Source organism: Grus americana, chromosome 2 (genome assembly GCF_028858705.1).
Source record: "Grus americana isolate bGruAme1 chromosome 2, bGruAme1.mat, whole genome shotgun sequence".
In the NCBI taxonomy this organism is placed as follows: domain Eukaryota; kingdom Metazoa; phylum Chordata; class Aves; order Gruiformes; family Gruidae; genus Grus; species Grus americana.
This window is the reverse complement of record NC_072853.1, coordinates 9206310-9222472: the sequence shown is the minus strand read 5'-3', so window position 1 is coordinate 9222472 and position 16163 is coordinate 9206310. Positions and strand designations below refer to the sequence as shown.

General features: G+C 44.1%; 1 protein-coding gene across 1 annotated transcript in view; it reads left to right on the top strand.

The window, feature by feature from the left end:
- The window catches only part of TG (thyroglobulin), a 160268-nt gene that overhangs the window by 6285 nt on the left and 137820 nt on the right, over positions 1–16163 (top strand). The window contains exons 6-15 of the mRNA XM_054815965.1: positions 2012–2118; positions 3229–3372; positions 5082–5267; positions 8308–9372; positions 11012–11599; positions 12799–13038; positions 13371–13508; positions 14119–14196; positions 14641–14753; positions 15438–15549. Of these exons, the coding sequence (XP_054671940.1) occupies positions 2012–2118; positions 3229–3372; positions 5082–5267; positions 8308–9372; positions 11012–11599; positions 12799–13038; positions 13371–13508; positions 14119–14196; positions 14641–14753; positions 15438–15549 (2771 nt within the window). The remainder of the gene's footprint in view (positions 1–2011; positions 2119–3228; positions 3373–5081; positions 5268–8307; positions 9373–11011; positions 11600–12798; positions 13039–13370; positions 13509–14118; positions 14197–14640; positions 14754–15437; positions 15550–16163) is intronic.

The window sequence follows — 16163 nt, the reverse complement described above, 5'->3', positions numbered from 1 at the left end:
TTTGTACTTTATTTAGCTGTAGTCTCACCTTGGAACAAAAATAACCAGAGTGACAGGATATGACTACGCATTTGTCCCATATAAAAGTAGTATAATTATGCATGTGACTTCTTAACGTCGAGGATGAAAGAAAGCAGCATGCAGAATTTTTTCACTGCATCCTGTTTCACTTAGCTAGACGTTGAGATGCTGAGGTGATGAGCTCCAAGGACATGAGCAGTGCAGAGGTCTGCCTTTGAATATAGGGGCATTGTTCTCCTAAGAAGAGAAAAGATCATATTCCTGATTGGGCAGTGGCCAGTGTATGATATTTCAGGGGAGCAGAAAGCTGTTGAAATGTCCCAAGCCATTTATATCCATGTTTACATAGAAGACCACAGAAAGATGGTATTTAGCTGTTTATATCTTAAATTACATTGTTTTAATGCTGACAGAAGTCCTTTTGTGCCCCGAGTATGACATTTTGATTGTTTTTAGCATCCCAGCGTCAGCAACGGAGCAGGATTTAATGATCCAAAGCAGAGGGAATCAGTAGGCTTTTAATTTGAAGACGTGGGAGAGTGCCAGAGCGGAGCAGCACCAGGCAGGGATGTGCGAGCTCTGAGACAGGAGCACTGCTGGTTAGAGCTGGGACAACCTCATGGTCACCAGCCCCTTCCTCTGCCAGGGGTTGCTGTTGCTTCATGCATTCCCCCAGCCGGTGCTTTGACATACTGAGGAAGCAGTGACATCTTCGGCTCTCCTGGCAAGAGGTGGCAGAGCTCTCGGGCAGACTCTTGAAGGTAGCAAAGGGCTCTTACTTCACTCCTCTTGCCCGACTGCCCAGATGACGCCAGCTCCGAGCCAGACAAGCGTTTCGCTGCGTTTCTCTGCAGACTGCACGTGCTGGAGCAGCTCTGGAGGGTGGCACTGGAGTTGAGGCTGGTCACGGTCCCAGTTTCACAGGATTGCTGTGAACTGCTTTGGCACGTTAACCTTTGTCCCAGTTGATCAGGGCCTAGTCCGCCATCACTCTTACTGCTAAGTGTCCTTCCTTAGTAAAAACCTGCTCTGACCGTCTAATTCTCCTAATGTCTTGAGCAGAAAATTCCCCTTCCCTGGTGTTAGATTTTTTCCCCAAATAAGCCACGTGCAGCTGGGACACCAGACCTTTATCGTATTTCAGGGTAAGGGTATGTGTCTGTAAAATAACACAATTGCTTTGGAACTTGGCAAAATTGTTTTGCTGGTCATATTGCCTGAGTCTAGAAAAACTTATCTTCTGTTTGCTTGTAGAAACCCTAGAGTGTCTGTCAGTTAAGATCACATTTGTTATGTTTTTTCCAGCTCTGACCTTATTAAGTTTCCTTCCTAAATCATTGCTTTGCTGGAATCTGGCTGTTGTCACTCCTGGAATATTATACTGGAAACTAGCATCTCTTTGATCTCCAGAAGTAAGAGTCAATCTTACCTGTAATATGTTAAACCCCCTTTCTCCTTAATCTGTTGAGGCATGCTCTCAAAATGAAAAAGATTAGTGAGGTTTTTATCAGATTTTGTGCTTAATTCAGTGCAGATAGTGTATATAGCATGCAGGGAAGGGGAAACAACCTGTTTGTTTAGGCACTCCGCCATCCTGTGCAGATTTGTGGAAGGAGCTAATGAATGGGCGTTGTAATAACATGAAGCCAATGTCCGTCTATTTTACACTCTTTGACAGGCTTTCAAAAATGAGAATAGAATTGAAAATGAGTGTTAGATGCTGGGTGCCTGCTTAGGAAGGGTCAGAAATCTGTCTGAAGGGAGATCTTACTGTCCTGTGTTTTGTGCTTAAAAAATGTCACTTAGGAGACTTGTTAGCCTGCTGAAACACCGATTTGGAGCATGTCAGAGTCTGGTTGCCACAAGGAGACCGAAGGGCTGTGTAATGGCTTTGTGCTGTGCAGACATCCTTGCTGTACAAATTCAAGAGGCAAACACAGATGCTTCTTTGTTGTTGACGCCCTTCATAGGAGTCTGCTTTTGCTTCCAGGCTCCCAGAGGCTTTCCAAACGTTCAGCTCCTTGCGGGAGACGTTCCCAGAGGTGTCTGGGTACTGTTATTGCACGGACAGCCTGGGCAGAGAGTTAGCAGACACTGGTAAGTACCCTCCAGCAGCTGATCCTTTAGCTTCAGCAGCTTTGAATTCCCAAGGGAAAGGGACAAATAACAAGCATCAGTCTTCAGCTTCATTTGGGACTTCAGTTTCATTCTTACAAGGGGTAAGACCACTGTGGCCAGTGTAGTGCCCATGGGAAAGACGAGCTCACTGGTGAAATCCCACTCTTAGGAGCAGTGCTTCAGTTGGCAGCACGTGGAGCTGCTGCCTGGGATCTAATCCTGACCTTTCTGGGGTGGTGGAATAGGATTTCTGAATGCCCAACCTCTGCCCACACTAGAAAGCTGCATTGTATTCAATGAGTCCAGTTAGCAAATGTGGGGGAATATAAATGTCCTGAAGAACAAACTGTGTTCTTCTTGCTCAGATAGAATCATGGAATGGTTTGGGTTGGAAGGGACCTTTAAGATCATCTGGTCCAAATCACCTGCCTCGAGCAGGGACATCAGATGGTCCTTTCTTTTCTTTCATAGCCTCGGGATACCTTTTAAGCATGTTAATAGTTGATGGGACATTTTGCAAGAAATAATGTTTTTTCCAAGGAAGAGGAATGAAGAGGTTGAGGACTTTCAGCTCCTCTTCCTTACATATTGTGGTTTTTTTAAAAAAAAAAAAAAAATCTGGGAAAAATGCAGAGCACGATAGCTTCAAATTTCGATGGTAGATGAGAACTTCAACATTCAGTTCCCAGAAAGGTGAGAATTTCTCCAAAAATTTGTGCACTCAGAGAAACTACTGCACATCTTTTCATTTACTTAAGGTATACAACCAAAATGTTTAGGAATTGATTTTTGGAAACATCGGTTCCCAAAAACATTAGTTGTTTTACCAGGAACTGAACCTAACAACACCACAGCACAGTGCCCGTCACTGGATGTTCCTCCTGCTCATTTTGGTAGATGTCAAGGCATAAAGCTAATGCCTGGGCACTCAGCAGTGGGTTATATGGTGCGGTGCGTTAGGGTTATGCAGTATAAGTTCACATTTGTTTTCTTTTTCCCCGATAGGTTTCTGATTCTGCTACTCTGGTGTAAAGCAGATGACTTTTGTCTTACAACCAGGCTTTGTGCTTAAAAGTCTCTCTTTCCCAGGCTTGGAACTGCTGCTCGATGAAGTTTATGACACAATTTTCTCTGTGCTGGAGCCTGCCCGCATGTTCACGGAGACCAGCATATACCGGATCCTGCAGAGGCGGTTTCTGGGGGTTCAGCTAGCTACCTCTGGCAGGTTCAGATGTAAGTAGCACCCAGGTGATGCCCTGTAAATAAGGCGACAATTTTGGAGCTTATATGTGACAGCTGCCTTTGGGGAGAGTTGTTCTAGGAGTCTCTTGCAGTAAAAGCATATAATATCACAGTTTCAGTGCAAGAATCAAAGTCTCTGGATTGTCCATTCTCACCGGTAGATTGTACGTGTCCTCTGATCAGTGCTTTCCCACGTACTTGAAGTTTGCATTAGTTGAAAACTGATGAACAGTCTGTGTGTCTTTCCCTAAGATTATGGAGATGGACATGATGATTTATTAAATTAAAAGCCTGAGAAAATGCTCCCTAATTTATGTTGGTACACTCAGAAATAGGAAGGATCTTACATTGGCCACAACACACTCAATCCCCAGGAGGCTACACAAGAGTTTGTAGTGCTTTAGCCAGCCAGGCTGAACTCGTGGATCTGCCCTTGGGTCCATTCCCTCGCTGGTCAGGGCAGGCAAATGGGGAGAGAACTCTGTGGGACAGGAGGTCAAGTACCTCCTCCTCTCTCCTACATCACAGCCCAAGAGAATTGCCTTGGCTGGGGAGAGTTTGAACCCCCTGATGTGATGCTTCATCCTCCCATCCAAATTCCTCTGATGCCGCTGTCTGACCCTTGCTAAGGAGTTGCATCACCAGAGATATTAAGCAGATACTGATGTAAGTCTTCCAGCCACATGGTTTTTCTATTTCTGGGACAAGCTGATCATTCTGAGGAGTCTGGAAAGCGTCTTCCCTCTTCCACTGCACAGTGTTGTCGAGTAAACTCTGACTGTAGCTGGGGATGCAGCGGCTGTCAGCAAAGATGAAGCTGTAACAGCCACAAGATGGAGATGTGACCACGTTCATCAGCCGCTGAAGAGGACTGCTTTGGTGACTTACCCAGATCTCACACTGCCACCTGATTGCACATGCATTAGGAAAGCTGTCAGACTTCCTTGGTGAACAGGTCACTCTGATGTGATGCTCATGCTGCATCAACCTGGTAGCTGCGTGTAGCTGGAAAGCTCTTGAAAGTGAGAAAAGTTTAGGCTGTAGGATTGCAGGTTTATGTAAACAAGCGAAATTTCTGTTGGAAGGGTGGAGTCTAGTATTGGAGAGAGGATAGCTCAGAAAATCTACTTTATGGATTTTTGGCTTCTCTGCCATTAAGGCCAGTTTGACAGGAATAAGGTCTTCAGATCCCTGCAGAGGGAAATTACAAGAAGTGGGTGGTCCCAGACCAAACCTCTACAGTCAGGTGCAGATCCTTTTGCAGGAGCAGTGCTTTGTTCTTGCCAGAAACATTGATGCTTATCTGTGTCCTGGTCTTCCAAGCTGCACATCTGTCTCTGTTGACCAGCTTTAAATTTACATTAAGGGCCAGAGCTCACCTAGCCTCCAGCATGGCTCCCGGTAAATGCTGCTACTCTGCCTACCCTTGGCTGTGGCTGAAAAATGTGTTGAGGTTTTATTTTCTGTTTAGTTTTCAGAAATGATACCTACAGCAGAAAGCCCTGGGACCAATTCTTCAGGGAAGAAGAGGATGGAGAATTTGCATTTTGGGCTGATACTTGAAGTTTCACTGAAAACAGTCAAGAAATTATAAACTCTATTTTTTCTTTTCCCTCCAAATAGGCAAATGATGGAATCAAGCAGAGATGTCTCTGAAACTTTAAGCTTTCCCTCCTTAACACATACTGTTTTTCTTCCAGGCCCCTCTAAGTGTGAGGTTGAGCGGTACGCAGCCCTGCGTTACCAGCACGCCTACGTGCCGTCTTGTGATACTGATGGGAGCTACGCGCCCGTGCAGTGTCAGCCAGGAGGACAGTGCTGGTGTGTGGACACCAAGGGACAAGAGGTCCAGGGCACAAAGAGACGAGGCCAGCCCCCTGCCTGTGGTATGTATGTGGTTTGGAGAAGGAAAAATGAGCACATCCCTCAGCGCCTGTAGAAAGAAACCTGAAGGACAAGTTGCTTTCTTGGCTGTGACAGATTTGGCGTTCAAAAACTGAGATCCAGAATCCTCCCTGGGGTTAAAAGCCATATTCTAATAAATTATTAAATATCATATTCCTTTTATTTTCCTTTATGAGCTTTCTTTAGCCTTTTGGTTTTGCACATAGCAAAGCTTTTCTTTGCAGCTATGGTATCTGTCTCTTGACTCTAGGAGCTGGGGCATTAAGTCAGAATATTTGGGATAATATAAGGAAGCCAGTGATGGTGGTTTTGTGTTTTACCTCCTTCCTTTGGTGAAATGCTGTGGAATTTCTAAGGCATCTTTTGTCCTGAGCATTTTTTCCCATCTCTGTCACTGCATATTTGGCCACGAAAATTGCCAAATCCATTTCAAACCCCCAAACAATTTGGAAGAGGCATAAGAGTTTGGGCTTTGAGAGATTTCATTAAGAATACACCATCAAATCAGTGCCCCAAATGGAAATGACAGCAGAAATGTCAAAGGGCCGGCGGGGAAGAGGAGAGTTAAAAACCTTCACTCCAAAGCGCACTACCTAAATATTCAGGATTGCGCTGGAGGGCTGGGGCACAGGGTCTTAATGCAGGGGTGCCTTCGGGGAAGGTAACTGCTGTCTGCGAGACGCAGTCTTGCCGCGCAGATAAAGGAGGAACCTACCCTGGGTGTCACGCTCCAAGTCTCTCCGAGTGCTCTGGGCACGGGCAGGCTTACTGTGAAATGGAAATGTTAGCATGCCTCCGAGGCTGATCACCAAGGATATTGCAAGGGAACCTCCAAGAGGCCTCGCCATATGTTGGGATCGGTTGTTTTCTCTTTGAATGTGCTTTGCTGAGCCCTCCTGATAATTTTTTTTTCCTTTTTTTTTTTTTTTTTTTGGAGGGGGGGCAATGACTTGAGGCTGCTTGCAGCTTTTATTGGCAGACTCAGGAAATTTAAGCAGGGAAAAATTTTTCCAGAGGTTTTGCAGACTAACTCCAAAGAAGGTATTTTGTGAGGATATAGTTGCAGTCTGTGTTCAGACAGCTACATGCCATGTGCATGTCTCTAGTTCTGCTCTGTTTTATTTCTCTTTGACTCTCACACTCAGCAGCGTGAACACTGGAGGATGCAGAGATGTAGGTGTGAGTAGCATGTTGGTTACTCGTGTGACCAGACGGTCCTGATAAAGACATTCTCCTTTTCAGACTTTTACAGTAAATTCACCCCAGCAGTGATTTTCTGTTTATTCCTTCTCACTCTGTTTTGATTTGATTCAACGGTGGGTAGGAGAGGAGAGCGTTTAAAGACCGCGATCCTACATTTGTTTCATATTAGCATACTTGCAGGATTGTGGCTTACACTAATTTATTGGTCCCCAGAGGAATGTTCTTCATCCCTCTTACCAAGAGCCAACACTGAAAACAGAAGGGGGCCATCCTACAGCAAATGCCTTTACAAAGGAACCACTGTGAGGGACCCTGAGCCCCTGCCAGGAACTGCGGAGCAGGACAAGGGTGCGAAAGGAGCAGTGAGAAAGATGCTGTTCACAGAGCCTCAGATTACTTGCTAATCTATTTTAGGAGCTTTTAAGATTTCCAGCTTTTATGCTTACTACTAACAGGATTCACGACTGCTTTATCATATTGCCTGAATGTGGAATAAATGGGGATGGGGCGGGCAGCCCAAGGGAGGCCATGCTGGAGCAGACCAAAGCTGCGTATCCACCATCCAGTCCCCTACAGGGACAGCAGCGGTGCTTAGGGGGAAAGCGTGAGAAACATGGGAAATGCATATAGCTTTCATATATCTTCCCTGTTGCCTGCTGGGAGTCCCCAGACTGGAGGCTGAACCCAGGTCATTGTGTTCAGCAGTCCCATATGGAGTCATCTTCCAGGGATTTGCCTAATTGCTCTTTAACCTTTTATCCTTCTTAGCATCCTCTGGCAATAAATTTCATGATCTAATTATGTGCTTCTCTACCATTCCAATTCCTGTACTGTAGGAAATACTGAATAATAATCATCTTTTGTGAATGATGTAGAGAATCCTGGTTTTTAAAAACTTTAATCATATTTTTTTGTCCAAACTGAATAGTCTCTGCAACTGCAAAAGCTGTTCTGTCCCCAAAATATTTTTGCATTCCTTCTCTGTAATTCTGCTACTTTCCAAGGAAAGGTAACTGTGTGGCACATGATTCAAGTGGCTGCTGAGATCCAGTCAGTGCCATAACCATCCTGTTTGGTTTGTTCTCAGTGTCTTTATATCTACCAAGTCTTTCTTTTTTTATGTCTTTTGAGCCTTAAGCTGACATTTTCAGAGGTTCTTCTTCAGTGATGGGTTGCAGCTTAACTTGAAGGGATTGTTCATTGTATGAACGTGCAGATGGGGCTGGATGCTGACACACCTGTGACAAAGCTTGGCCCAGGGTATTTTCAAACCTCTTGTAATGAATGCTTCACTATGAAACAGATGATTTAGGTAGGAAGCCTCCATAAAATCTTTGTTAGTGGGTATTGTTTAAAATAATTTTCTGTTTTTCTGCAGCCTATTTCTTTTTTAGGTTCACATATTGTGCCTGGATCATCAGAGGTTTGCATTACAAGCTGGCATCCTACCAGAGAGTTAAAGTATTTTGAAAAGATTTTATTCTTTCTTTCAGCCATAGTAAGAGGAATGAGGATTTACATTGGGAAACAATAGAATCAGAAAAAGCCCACAGAGCAGACAATGCAGATGTGGTGAAGGAATGTTTCCTTTCACTTTGTGTCTTGACTGGAAAATTTTATCTATAGAACATATTCAACGACAGTTCATATTTCCTTATCAATGTGGGTGATGCACAGCTGAGGAACTAGAGACAGGTTAAACTATACTTTTATGTTGTTTCTGCTGAGATTCCTTGAAAAATAGCCATAGAGTTACAGGGTTTGGAGGTTCCAAAATTTGCATATATATATATTTTTTTTTTTTAAACCTTTTTCTAGGTGAAGAACAAGTGTGCATCTCTGAGAGGCGACGGGCCTTGTCAAGGATCTTTTATGGCCCTGCTGGGTACTTCAGTCCGTCCGATTTGTTTTCCACGCCAGATATGCAGTCAGAGAAAACAGCTGGCTTCTCAAGACCCTGCCCTCCCTCCTTCAAGGAGCTGTTTCTGGACTCCGGATTGTCATCCCCAGTTGCACAAAGCCTATATGCCAGCCAGATTCCTGGGCTAGAAACGACCCTTAGTGAAGCCATCACGGGGATGTTCCCCTCCAGGGAGCTGGCTCAAGTGGCACTGCAATTTACTGCCAATCCAAAGCGTTTCCAAGAAAACCTCTTTGGAGGAAGGTTCTTGAAGAACTTGATCCAGTTTAACTTCACAGGGGCACTTGGCACTAGTGGGAAATACAGCATTGGACAGTTTTTCCCACAGGAGGATGTGGCAGAGAGGGATAACGGCCAAGGCCTTCTGGAATCAGCTGAGGAGTTTTCATTGGATGTATCAATGGGGAGCTCCATTTTGAGTAAACCTCTTGTAGGCAGCTTTGGCCGCACAGTGACTCTACAGGACAATCAGAATATGATGAAATTCCTTTCATCTGTCTTGGAACAGCCAGAGTTCTTTGCTTTTCTTCAACAAGTAATTTCTGTCCCCAAAAGCGTTGCTGAAGATTTAGGCGAAGTGGTGAAACTAGCATTGGGATCCAAAGACTGTGGTGAGGAGCCAAGGTCCCTCTTTGTTCCAACATGCACCAAGGAGGGGAGGTATGAGGAAGTTCAGTGCTATGCAGGAGAGTGCTGGTGTTTGGACACTTCAGGTAAGGAAGTTCCAGGCTCAAGAGTTCAAGGCAGACGTCCAACCTGTCCCACTGATTGTGAGAAGCAAAGGAGAAACCTGCAAAACTTGAAGCAAAGCCTGCCTGCAGGATCAGATCTTTTTATTCCCTCTTGTACTGAGGATGGGGACTTTCTGCCACTCCAGTGTTATGGGACAAATTGCTTCTGCGTCGATTTGAATGGCAAAACTATTCCAGGAATAAGGGGAAAAGCTGGAAAGCCGATGCAGTGTAAGTCCTAGGGACTGGGAATTTAAAGACGGTCCCTTATTGTGTTGGAATTTCATGATTCTTGCTTCATATCTGAATATATCTAGAAAGATATGGATGATGTATACAAACAATATTGTCCTCTAACAGGAAAGCGAGTCAGCCCTACAGTTGCAGAGGAACAGTGGGAAATACAGTGTATGTAAACCTTGATATCCTAAGTCTTAGAGATGGTCCCCTCCTTTCAGTGCATAGGGTAGGCACACTCAAGACAGAGGAGCCTGAGGTCTTGCCTTGGTAATGAGCATGTCATTGGCTTATGTCTCTACGTAAGTGTGTAGCTAGTGTGTATGACATCCATGATGCCCACGAGACCTGGAGCATCTGTGTAACTGAATGTGACCTGTGCCGAGTATTAATTCCAGGAACAAGTCACCTGGGCATGGTCACTGGCTCATCCTTGTCCTGAGAACCAAAGAACTTCAGTGCCTTAAACCATGAACCACTTTTAGTCTTTTAGCTCAAAGATATATATCCTCAACTTGGCAGGATGTCACAGGAGTCCAAACAAGGGAGAGGGATTCAAAGGCTAATAGGTTTCTCATAAAGGTCACACAGTCAGGACAGAAAAGTGAGTCACAGATGACTTGTCAGACATCAATTTGGCATTGCAACTTGCTTGTAGACTACAAACTGTCTCTTCTTGCCCTTTTATGAATGTAATGCAAAGGAAGAAGGAAGCACATAGGCTGGGGATATTTGTCTTTCAAGCTTCCGTGAACTGAAAATGACACATCAACAGGGGGAACAGACCAAGAGAAGAGCCTGCTTCTGATTTTGGAAGGAATAACAGAGTATCCAGCAGATGATAGTGGCACACAGTGAAGTGTTATTCCTCTGAATAACAGTTTGCAGTAGTAGTGGGGAATTTATTGCAATGATCTGAATTGGTAGGGGAGTTGTATCTGACAACTCATCTGTAGTGCAATCAAAAATAAACAGGTTCATAATTCTCTGGTGTTCAAAAGGAGACGAGGTCCTATGTTTTCCTATGTTTGTAGAGCTGCTTCATGCAAAATGAAGTTTGGCTCTGGAGATGGCAGAAAAGGCTTTCAAAACAAACTCACTCCAGCATTTTGAAGGATGGCATTTTTATATTCTGCTGCAATATTCAGTAGAGGATAGGAAGAGAGGACCACAGAATCTGAAAATTCTGTTTAGGTCCAAGGGGAAGTAAAATCAATATTATCCTACTAGTCAGATGGTTTCTTTTGCAGGGATTGGCTGAATAAGAATTAACTGCCAGATTATCAAGTGTAGCTGAAAATACCTAATTGGCGTGAAGAGTCAGGAAGGCATTTAGTGGCATCAAACACCTATCTGCCCCAGTAAGAACTACAGGCACCTAATGTGCTCAAATTTTTAAAAAATTATAGCTATGTGCATTTTTCAGTGCTCACATGCCTTTGGAAATCTTACCCTGGTTCAGTATAGAGGCTTAAGAGCATTAGACCTCTTAATCACAGGCCAGAAATGTCTGTAGCACTGGGATAAATGACCAAGTTTTAGTACTGGTGTTTACAGTACTAGGGGGCTGGGGGGTGTTGTATATCTTCAGTGCATCCATAAGACGTGCTATGCATGTTTTTCTTTTCCCCAGGCCCAAGTGCTTGCCAAGTAACAGCTGGTCAGGAGTTTCTAAAGGCTGTGAAACTCCTGTTGTCAGATCCAAGCGCCGTGTCTCAGCTCTCCAGCATTTACCTCCCGCAGTGCGTTGCTGACGGTGCCTGGAGGCGGGTGCAGTGCAGCGGCCCTCCTGAGCAAGCCTTTGAGTGGTACCAAAGGTGGATTGCAGAGAACAATGAAGGCAAACCCCTGCCCGTTGCTGATCTATTGAACATCTTAACTGGATATAGAGAGGCATCTTCTAAAGGCTTTTCAGCTTTTATTAAAGCTTTGTATGAGGCTGGGCACCAGAATGTCTTCCCAGTATTCACCACATATTCCTCCTTTGCTGATCTCCCACCTGAAGTGCTGGAAGGAAATGTCACCTATGCATCTGAGAACATTTTACTGGATCCATATACATTCTGGCAGCTTCTGAATGAGCAGCTGACCTATTACCCAGGACCCTATACTGATTTCAGTGCTCCATTAGGCCACTTTGAACTTCGTGATTGTTGGTGTGTTGATAGCAAAGGAAAGCAGCTGCAAGGAACAAAGGCAGAAGTGAACCAGGTCCCAGCATGTAAGTAACAGAATTTCTGGCACATAAGTAGCAGTGTTTCTGGTCTTTGCTTTTATACCACAAGAGGAAAGTCCTTTCAAGTGCTGTGAAGTACGAGACAATGATTTGTTGGGAAGATCATCAATACTGTCATTGTTGCTGGCCACCAGAGATGGGGTAACTAATTTTTGGTAAATAAGTGGTGTCTCAGCTTTGGGAATAAGGAGAACTGAAGTTCCATATCAAGTTTGTGTAGATTTTATAATTTGGAATTTGGACATATAATGCTTTTGCAGAAGATACTTAGCCAGATGGCAAAGGACACTTTGAAGTTAGAAACAGTGTGTGAAGAGTTGTATGGAAAATTCACGATTACACTGTGATGTAAATAACTTTCAAGAATGCCTTAAAAAAGAGGCAAGAGGAATTTTCTTTACTGTTTCTTACTATGCAGTCAGGAGTAACAGGTATCCACTAGAAGAAGACTGAGGCCAACACTGAAGTTTGGTAAGCCCTCTGTCTAGACATCTCCACCAAAGCTGTTGGACCCTCTTTGAGGTTACTTCAGCATATAAGTGTAGTCACTAAAACCATTCTCATCACATAGTAATTTTCCAACTGGGAGGAAGAGACAGGACAACGAATGGCAAACTTCCAAATGGGAAAGGAGTGCTGGAGATGCCAGTCCTGTGGGCAAATGGGGAATAAAGGGGACAAAGCAGATATTAGCAGAGAGTTATTTTAGCAGAGAAGCTTTCACTGAGCTGGTTTGGTGTGTTGAACTGCTGTGGCTGAGTCAGTAGATGTATGGAGAGGACAGGCCAAGTGTCAGCTACTGCTCTGGACCCAAGGGATATACCTTCAGTTTCCTTTCTCATTCTCTTTTCTGATTAGCCACTTTTTAATGACTGTTACTGAGAGGGACAGTTCTGTAGAGACTTGTAATTCCATTTGTAACAAATGATGGGGAAGTAACTTAAAATTATCAAGGCTGTGGCCCAAGACTTGGAGAATGTTTGGGTGATTCCTGGTACTCTTGGGCTCTTGTGGTTATGTAGCTAAGCCTTGTCAAGTCTCGTTTGCTTGCTTCGTTAAGCAATTCAAAACCAAGTAAGTGCAGGAGGAAGCAGAAGATGCTAAATAAAAGACCAGCTAGTTTTCACATGCAAATATTTATTGGATTTAGATGAAAGGCATTAAAATATCCTCTGCTTCTATAGGTCCTGGTATATGTGAAGGTGTGAAGCAGGAAGCCATGAAATTTATGGAGGAGGCAGAGCAGCTCATCCTAGCATCAAATAGTTCCCACTTCCCTTTTGGAGAAAGCTTCTTGATGGCAAAGGGAATACAGCTTACAGACAAAGACCTTCTACGTTCTGCTCAGCCCTACAGGACTGAAGAAGTCTCTGAAGCGCTGTTATCGGGCAGTGACTACGCTCTCCAGCTGGCTGCACAGTCAGGTAGGTGAAAGAGATGAGAGCTTAATTAAATGGATTAACGCCCAGGATCTGTGCAAGAGTATTCATGTCAAATGCAACTTTGCTGAAAAACAGATGCAACTCAGCAAGTGTAATTAATCAGTGTAATTAACCTGCCAACCCCAAAGCTGATTTGTCCTACATGTATGACACGATGCGTATATAAGATCTGGACACCTACCAGACTTTATGTACTTGCAGCATATGTTAATTTGCCTTCTAAAGTACAGGGAACATTTAGGTGTTTGCAAACGCGTGCATTTAAAATATCTTGCATTGGCCACTAATAGCTTTCTTTTACTTATCATTTATAGTCTTGCATTTCTACTGGCAGAGGCACTTTACTTCAAAACGTTCTGCTGGGGAAGCAACGCAGCTGGGATTTCTCCCTTATATCCCACAGTGTGATGGCCTGGGAAACTGGGAACCAACTCAGTGCTATGAGAGCACAGGTGAGCAATTCCTACTAAGATGCTCTGGGCTATCTGAACAAAGTAAAGCTAAGAAGAATTCTTTTAAAAAGATGGAAAACTTGTATTCTTGTAGCCAAAGTGGAGAGAGATGAAGTGGTCCACAAGATGGGTGGAAAATTGACTGGAGTGAGGGACTCACTCACATGGCAGCTCATTTGGGCTCAAAAATCAGTCAGTGGTCAGTTTTTCACTGCCAGTAGCATGCCTTGGGGGTCAATTTGGGGCTGGTATTGTTTAATGCCTTCATTAATGACCAGGACAATGTGATGGAATGCACTCAGCAAGTTTGTGGATGGTACCAAATTGCTGGGAGTAGATGATACACCGCAGGATAGGGCTGCAATGGAAGAGTCTCACCAGAGCTGCTACGTTCCCATTCTCACCACTGCTGTCAAGTGTGGTCTACTTGTCTTTGGATGGCAGAGTTAACTGTGATTGTTACCTGCTGGGGTTAAGCCACGGCACTTAGATTTACTGACCACTTTCTGTAGTGCTGCTGAGGATGAAAATCCTGCCAGTACTCAGCAGAGTTAACAAGGAATGCTGCAGTGCAACATCTAAAATAAGGCTGCTTTTCTTCCCTGGCCAGGTCATTGCTGGTGCGTGGATGAGAGAGGACGTTATGTCATGGATTCCTTGGTCTCACGCTCAGCAGAACTTCCCAAGTGTCAGTTGGTTTTTCTTGCTAAATGTCTGTCTTTACCTGTTCTTACAAATATTAACATTTATTGAAAATTCTAGTACGATATGCATGAAGCAAGGCTTGTTTCTAACCATTGCAAGAAAAAAAAGTAATTTTATGCTTTTTTTTGGTAATTCATTTCATTTCACTATGTGTGATTTTGGCTTGCATGATTTGAGAATGGATGCTCTACTGTTGGTGGTCCTGCTTGACCAGGGATATTGGACCAGATGACCTCCAGAGGTCCCTTCCAACCTCAACCATTCTGTGATTCTGTGCTTATCAAACACTGATCAGAGATTCCCTGCCTGAGGCTGTAGCAGAGCCTAATGGAGATGTGCAAAGGAGCTGGGGATGTATCCCTTTATCTAGCTTAGGTTTGAGAACTTGATTTTATTTTAACATGCATGTATGTTTTCCCTCTTACAGGCCAGACATCATGTCAACGGTCTCGAGCCAATGCCTTAATTTCCAGCTGGAGACAGAGCGGTTCAAAGCTGGATGCCTCCACAGCAGATCTATTTGTCCCCTATTGCCTTGAGGTGATTTAACACAACTGCGGGAGGAAGAAACAAAACCTCCCTCGTTTTGCTTGCACCCTGCCAAAGACCCGTATGGTTTCAGTCTATGCTCCCTAAGCATCCCTTGCGCATTCCTATTAACCTGAAAGAAAAGGGCAAGACAAAACCAACAGCAGGCATTGCCCTGCCTAAGGCAGAATTTAAATAGTTTTGAGATGAAGAGCGGGAATAGGAAGCTCCGTCCCTGCCTGCGTTGCCCTCCTACAGGGTGGCTCTGCCTAGTCCTTTTGCAAAACTTAATTGACTGACATTTGGGAGGCTCTTTCTTCCTGAGCTGTGAGAGAATGTCAGGATGAAAGGGAGTTGGATGCAGGTATCCTGAAATAGGGTTTGTCATGCTCTTGAAACATGGCAATGAGCAGAATAGAGCCCTGAGACGGGCAAGGAACAGACAATTCAAACCAAGATTATACCAGAATTTCACCTCAATGGGCTTTCAGTCTGCATACCGCTTCTCTCAGGACCTGATCTGTGTATTAAATTAGGTAGAGTGTATTTTAATATTTTGTGTTTCTTTTCAATGTGTTGTATTAATGGACAAATGTAAATGTAATCAAATATTTTAACCAACCTTTGATGTAGGATTGTGGTGTGTCTGTGTTAGTATACGTTGCTCTGCAATGACGTGTAATTGCTTCTTTGTAGACAGGAGAATACTCTGTGCTACAGAGATCCGACACAGATATTTGGTGTGTAGATCCTGTGTCAGGAGAAGTATTTCAGCGTGGCAGCAAAGATTCGGATGGCAATCCTGAGTGTGAGTAACGCTTCACCCGCAGCCTGTGACGCCGGTGGCAATGCTTCACGCCTTGCAGCATATGTACTTTCCTTTTCTGAATGATGCCCGTGAAACACAGGGGGTTTAGAGTTTAATTCCTCAGTGATGTGGTATGTACAAGCACATCAACATTGAAAGGGTATCTGAAAATAGTTATTCTTTACTTTCATAACACCAGAAATAAACCAGTCTAGACAAATTGATCAACAGGCTTTTATGCATTTTTTTACTTTCCATTCCTTACCACCATAGAAAATTCTTTGGGCTCATGACCGAGTTTTCTAAGGCAGTGAATCCTGAACTGTGGGAACTGGTCCACATACAGTCAGTCCGTTTCACATGGTCCACAACTGCTCCATGGAATGCAATTAGGTCTATAATACCTGTATCGTCTTAAAATAAAGACAGAGAACTGTTGAGGTCTCATAGGAGACGGTTGATCCGAAAAGTTGAAGAATCCCCTTGCTCATAGGAATTGGGGTGCCCTATTGGAGCCTGTGCCCTGGCTCTGCTCTTCGGAGCAGCGCAGGCAGGCCAAGAGCTTATCGTTCTGCTGCGCTTGTTTCTTCAGTTCTTTAGCGATTTTCTGATTG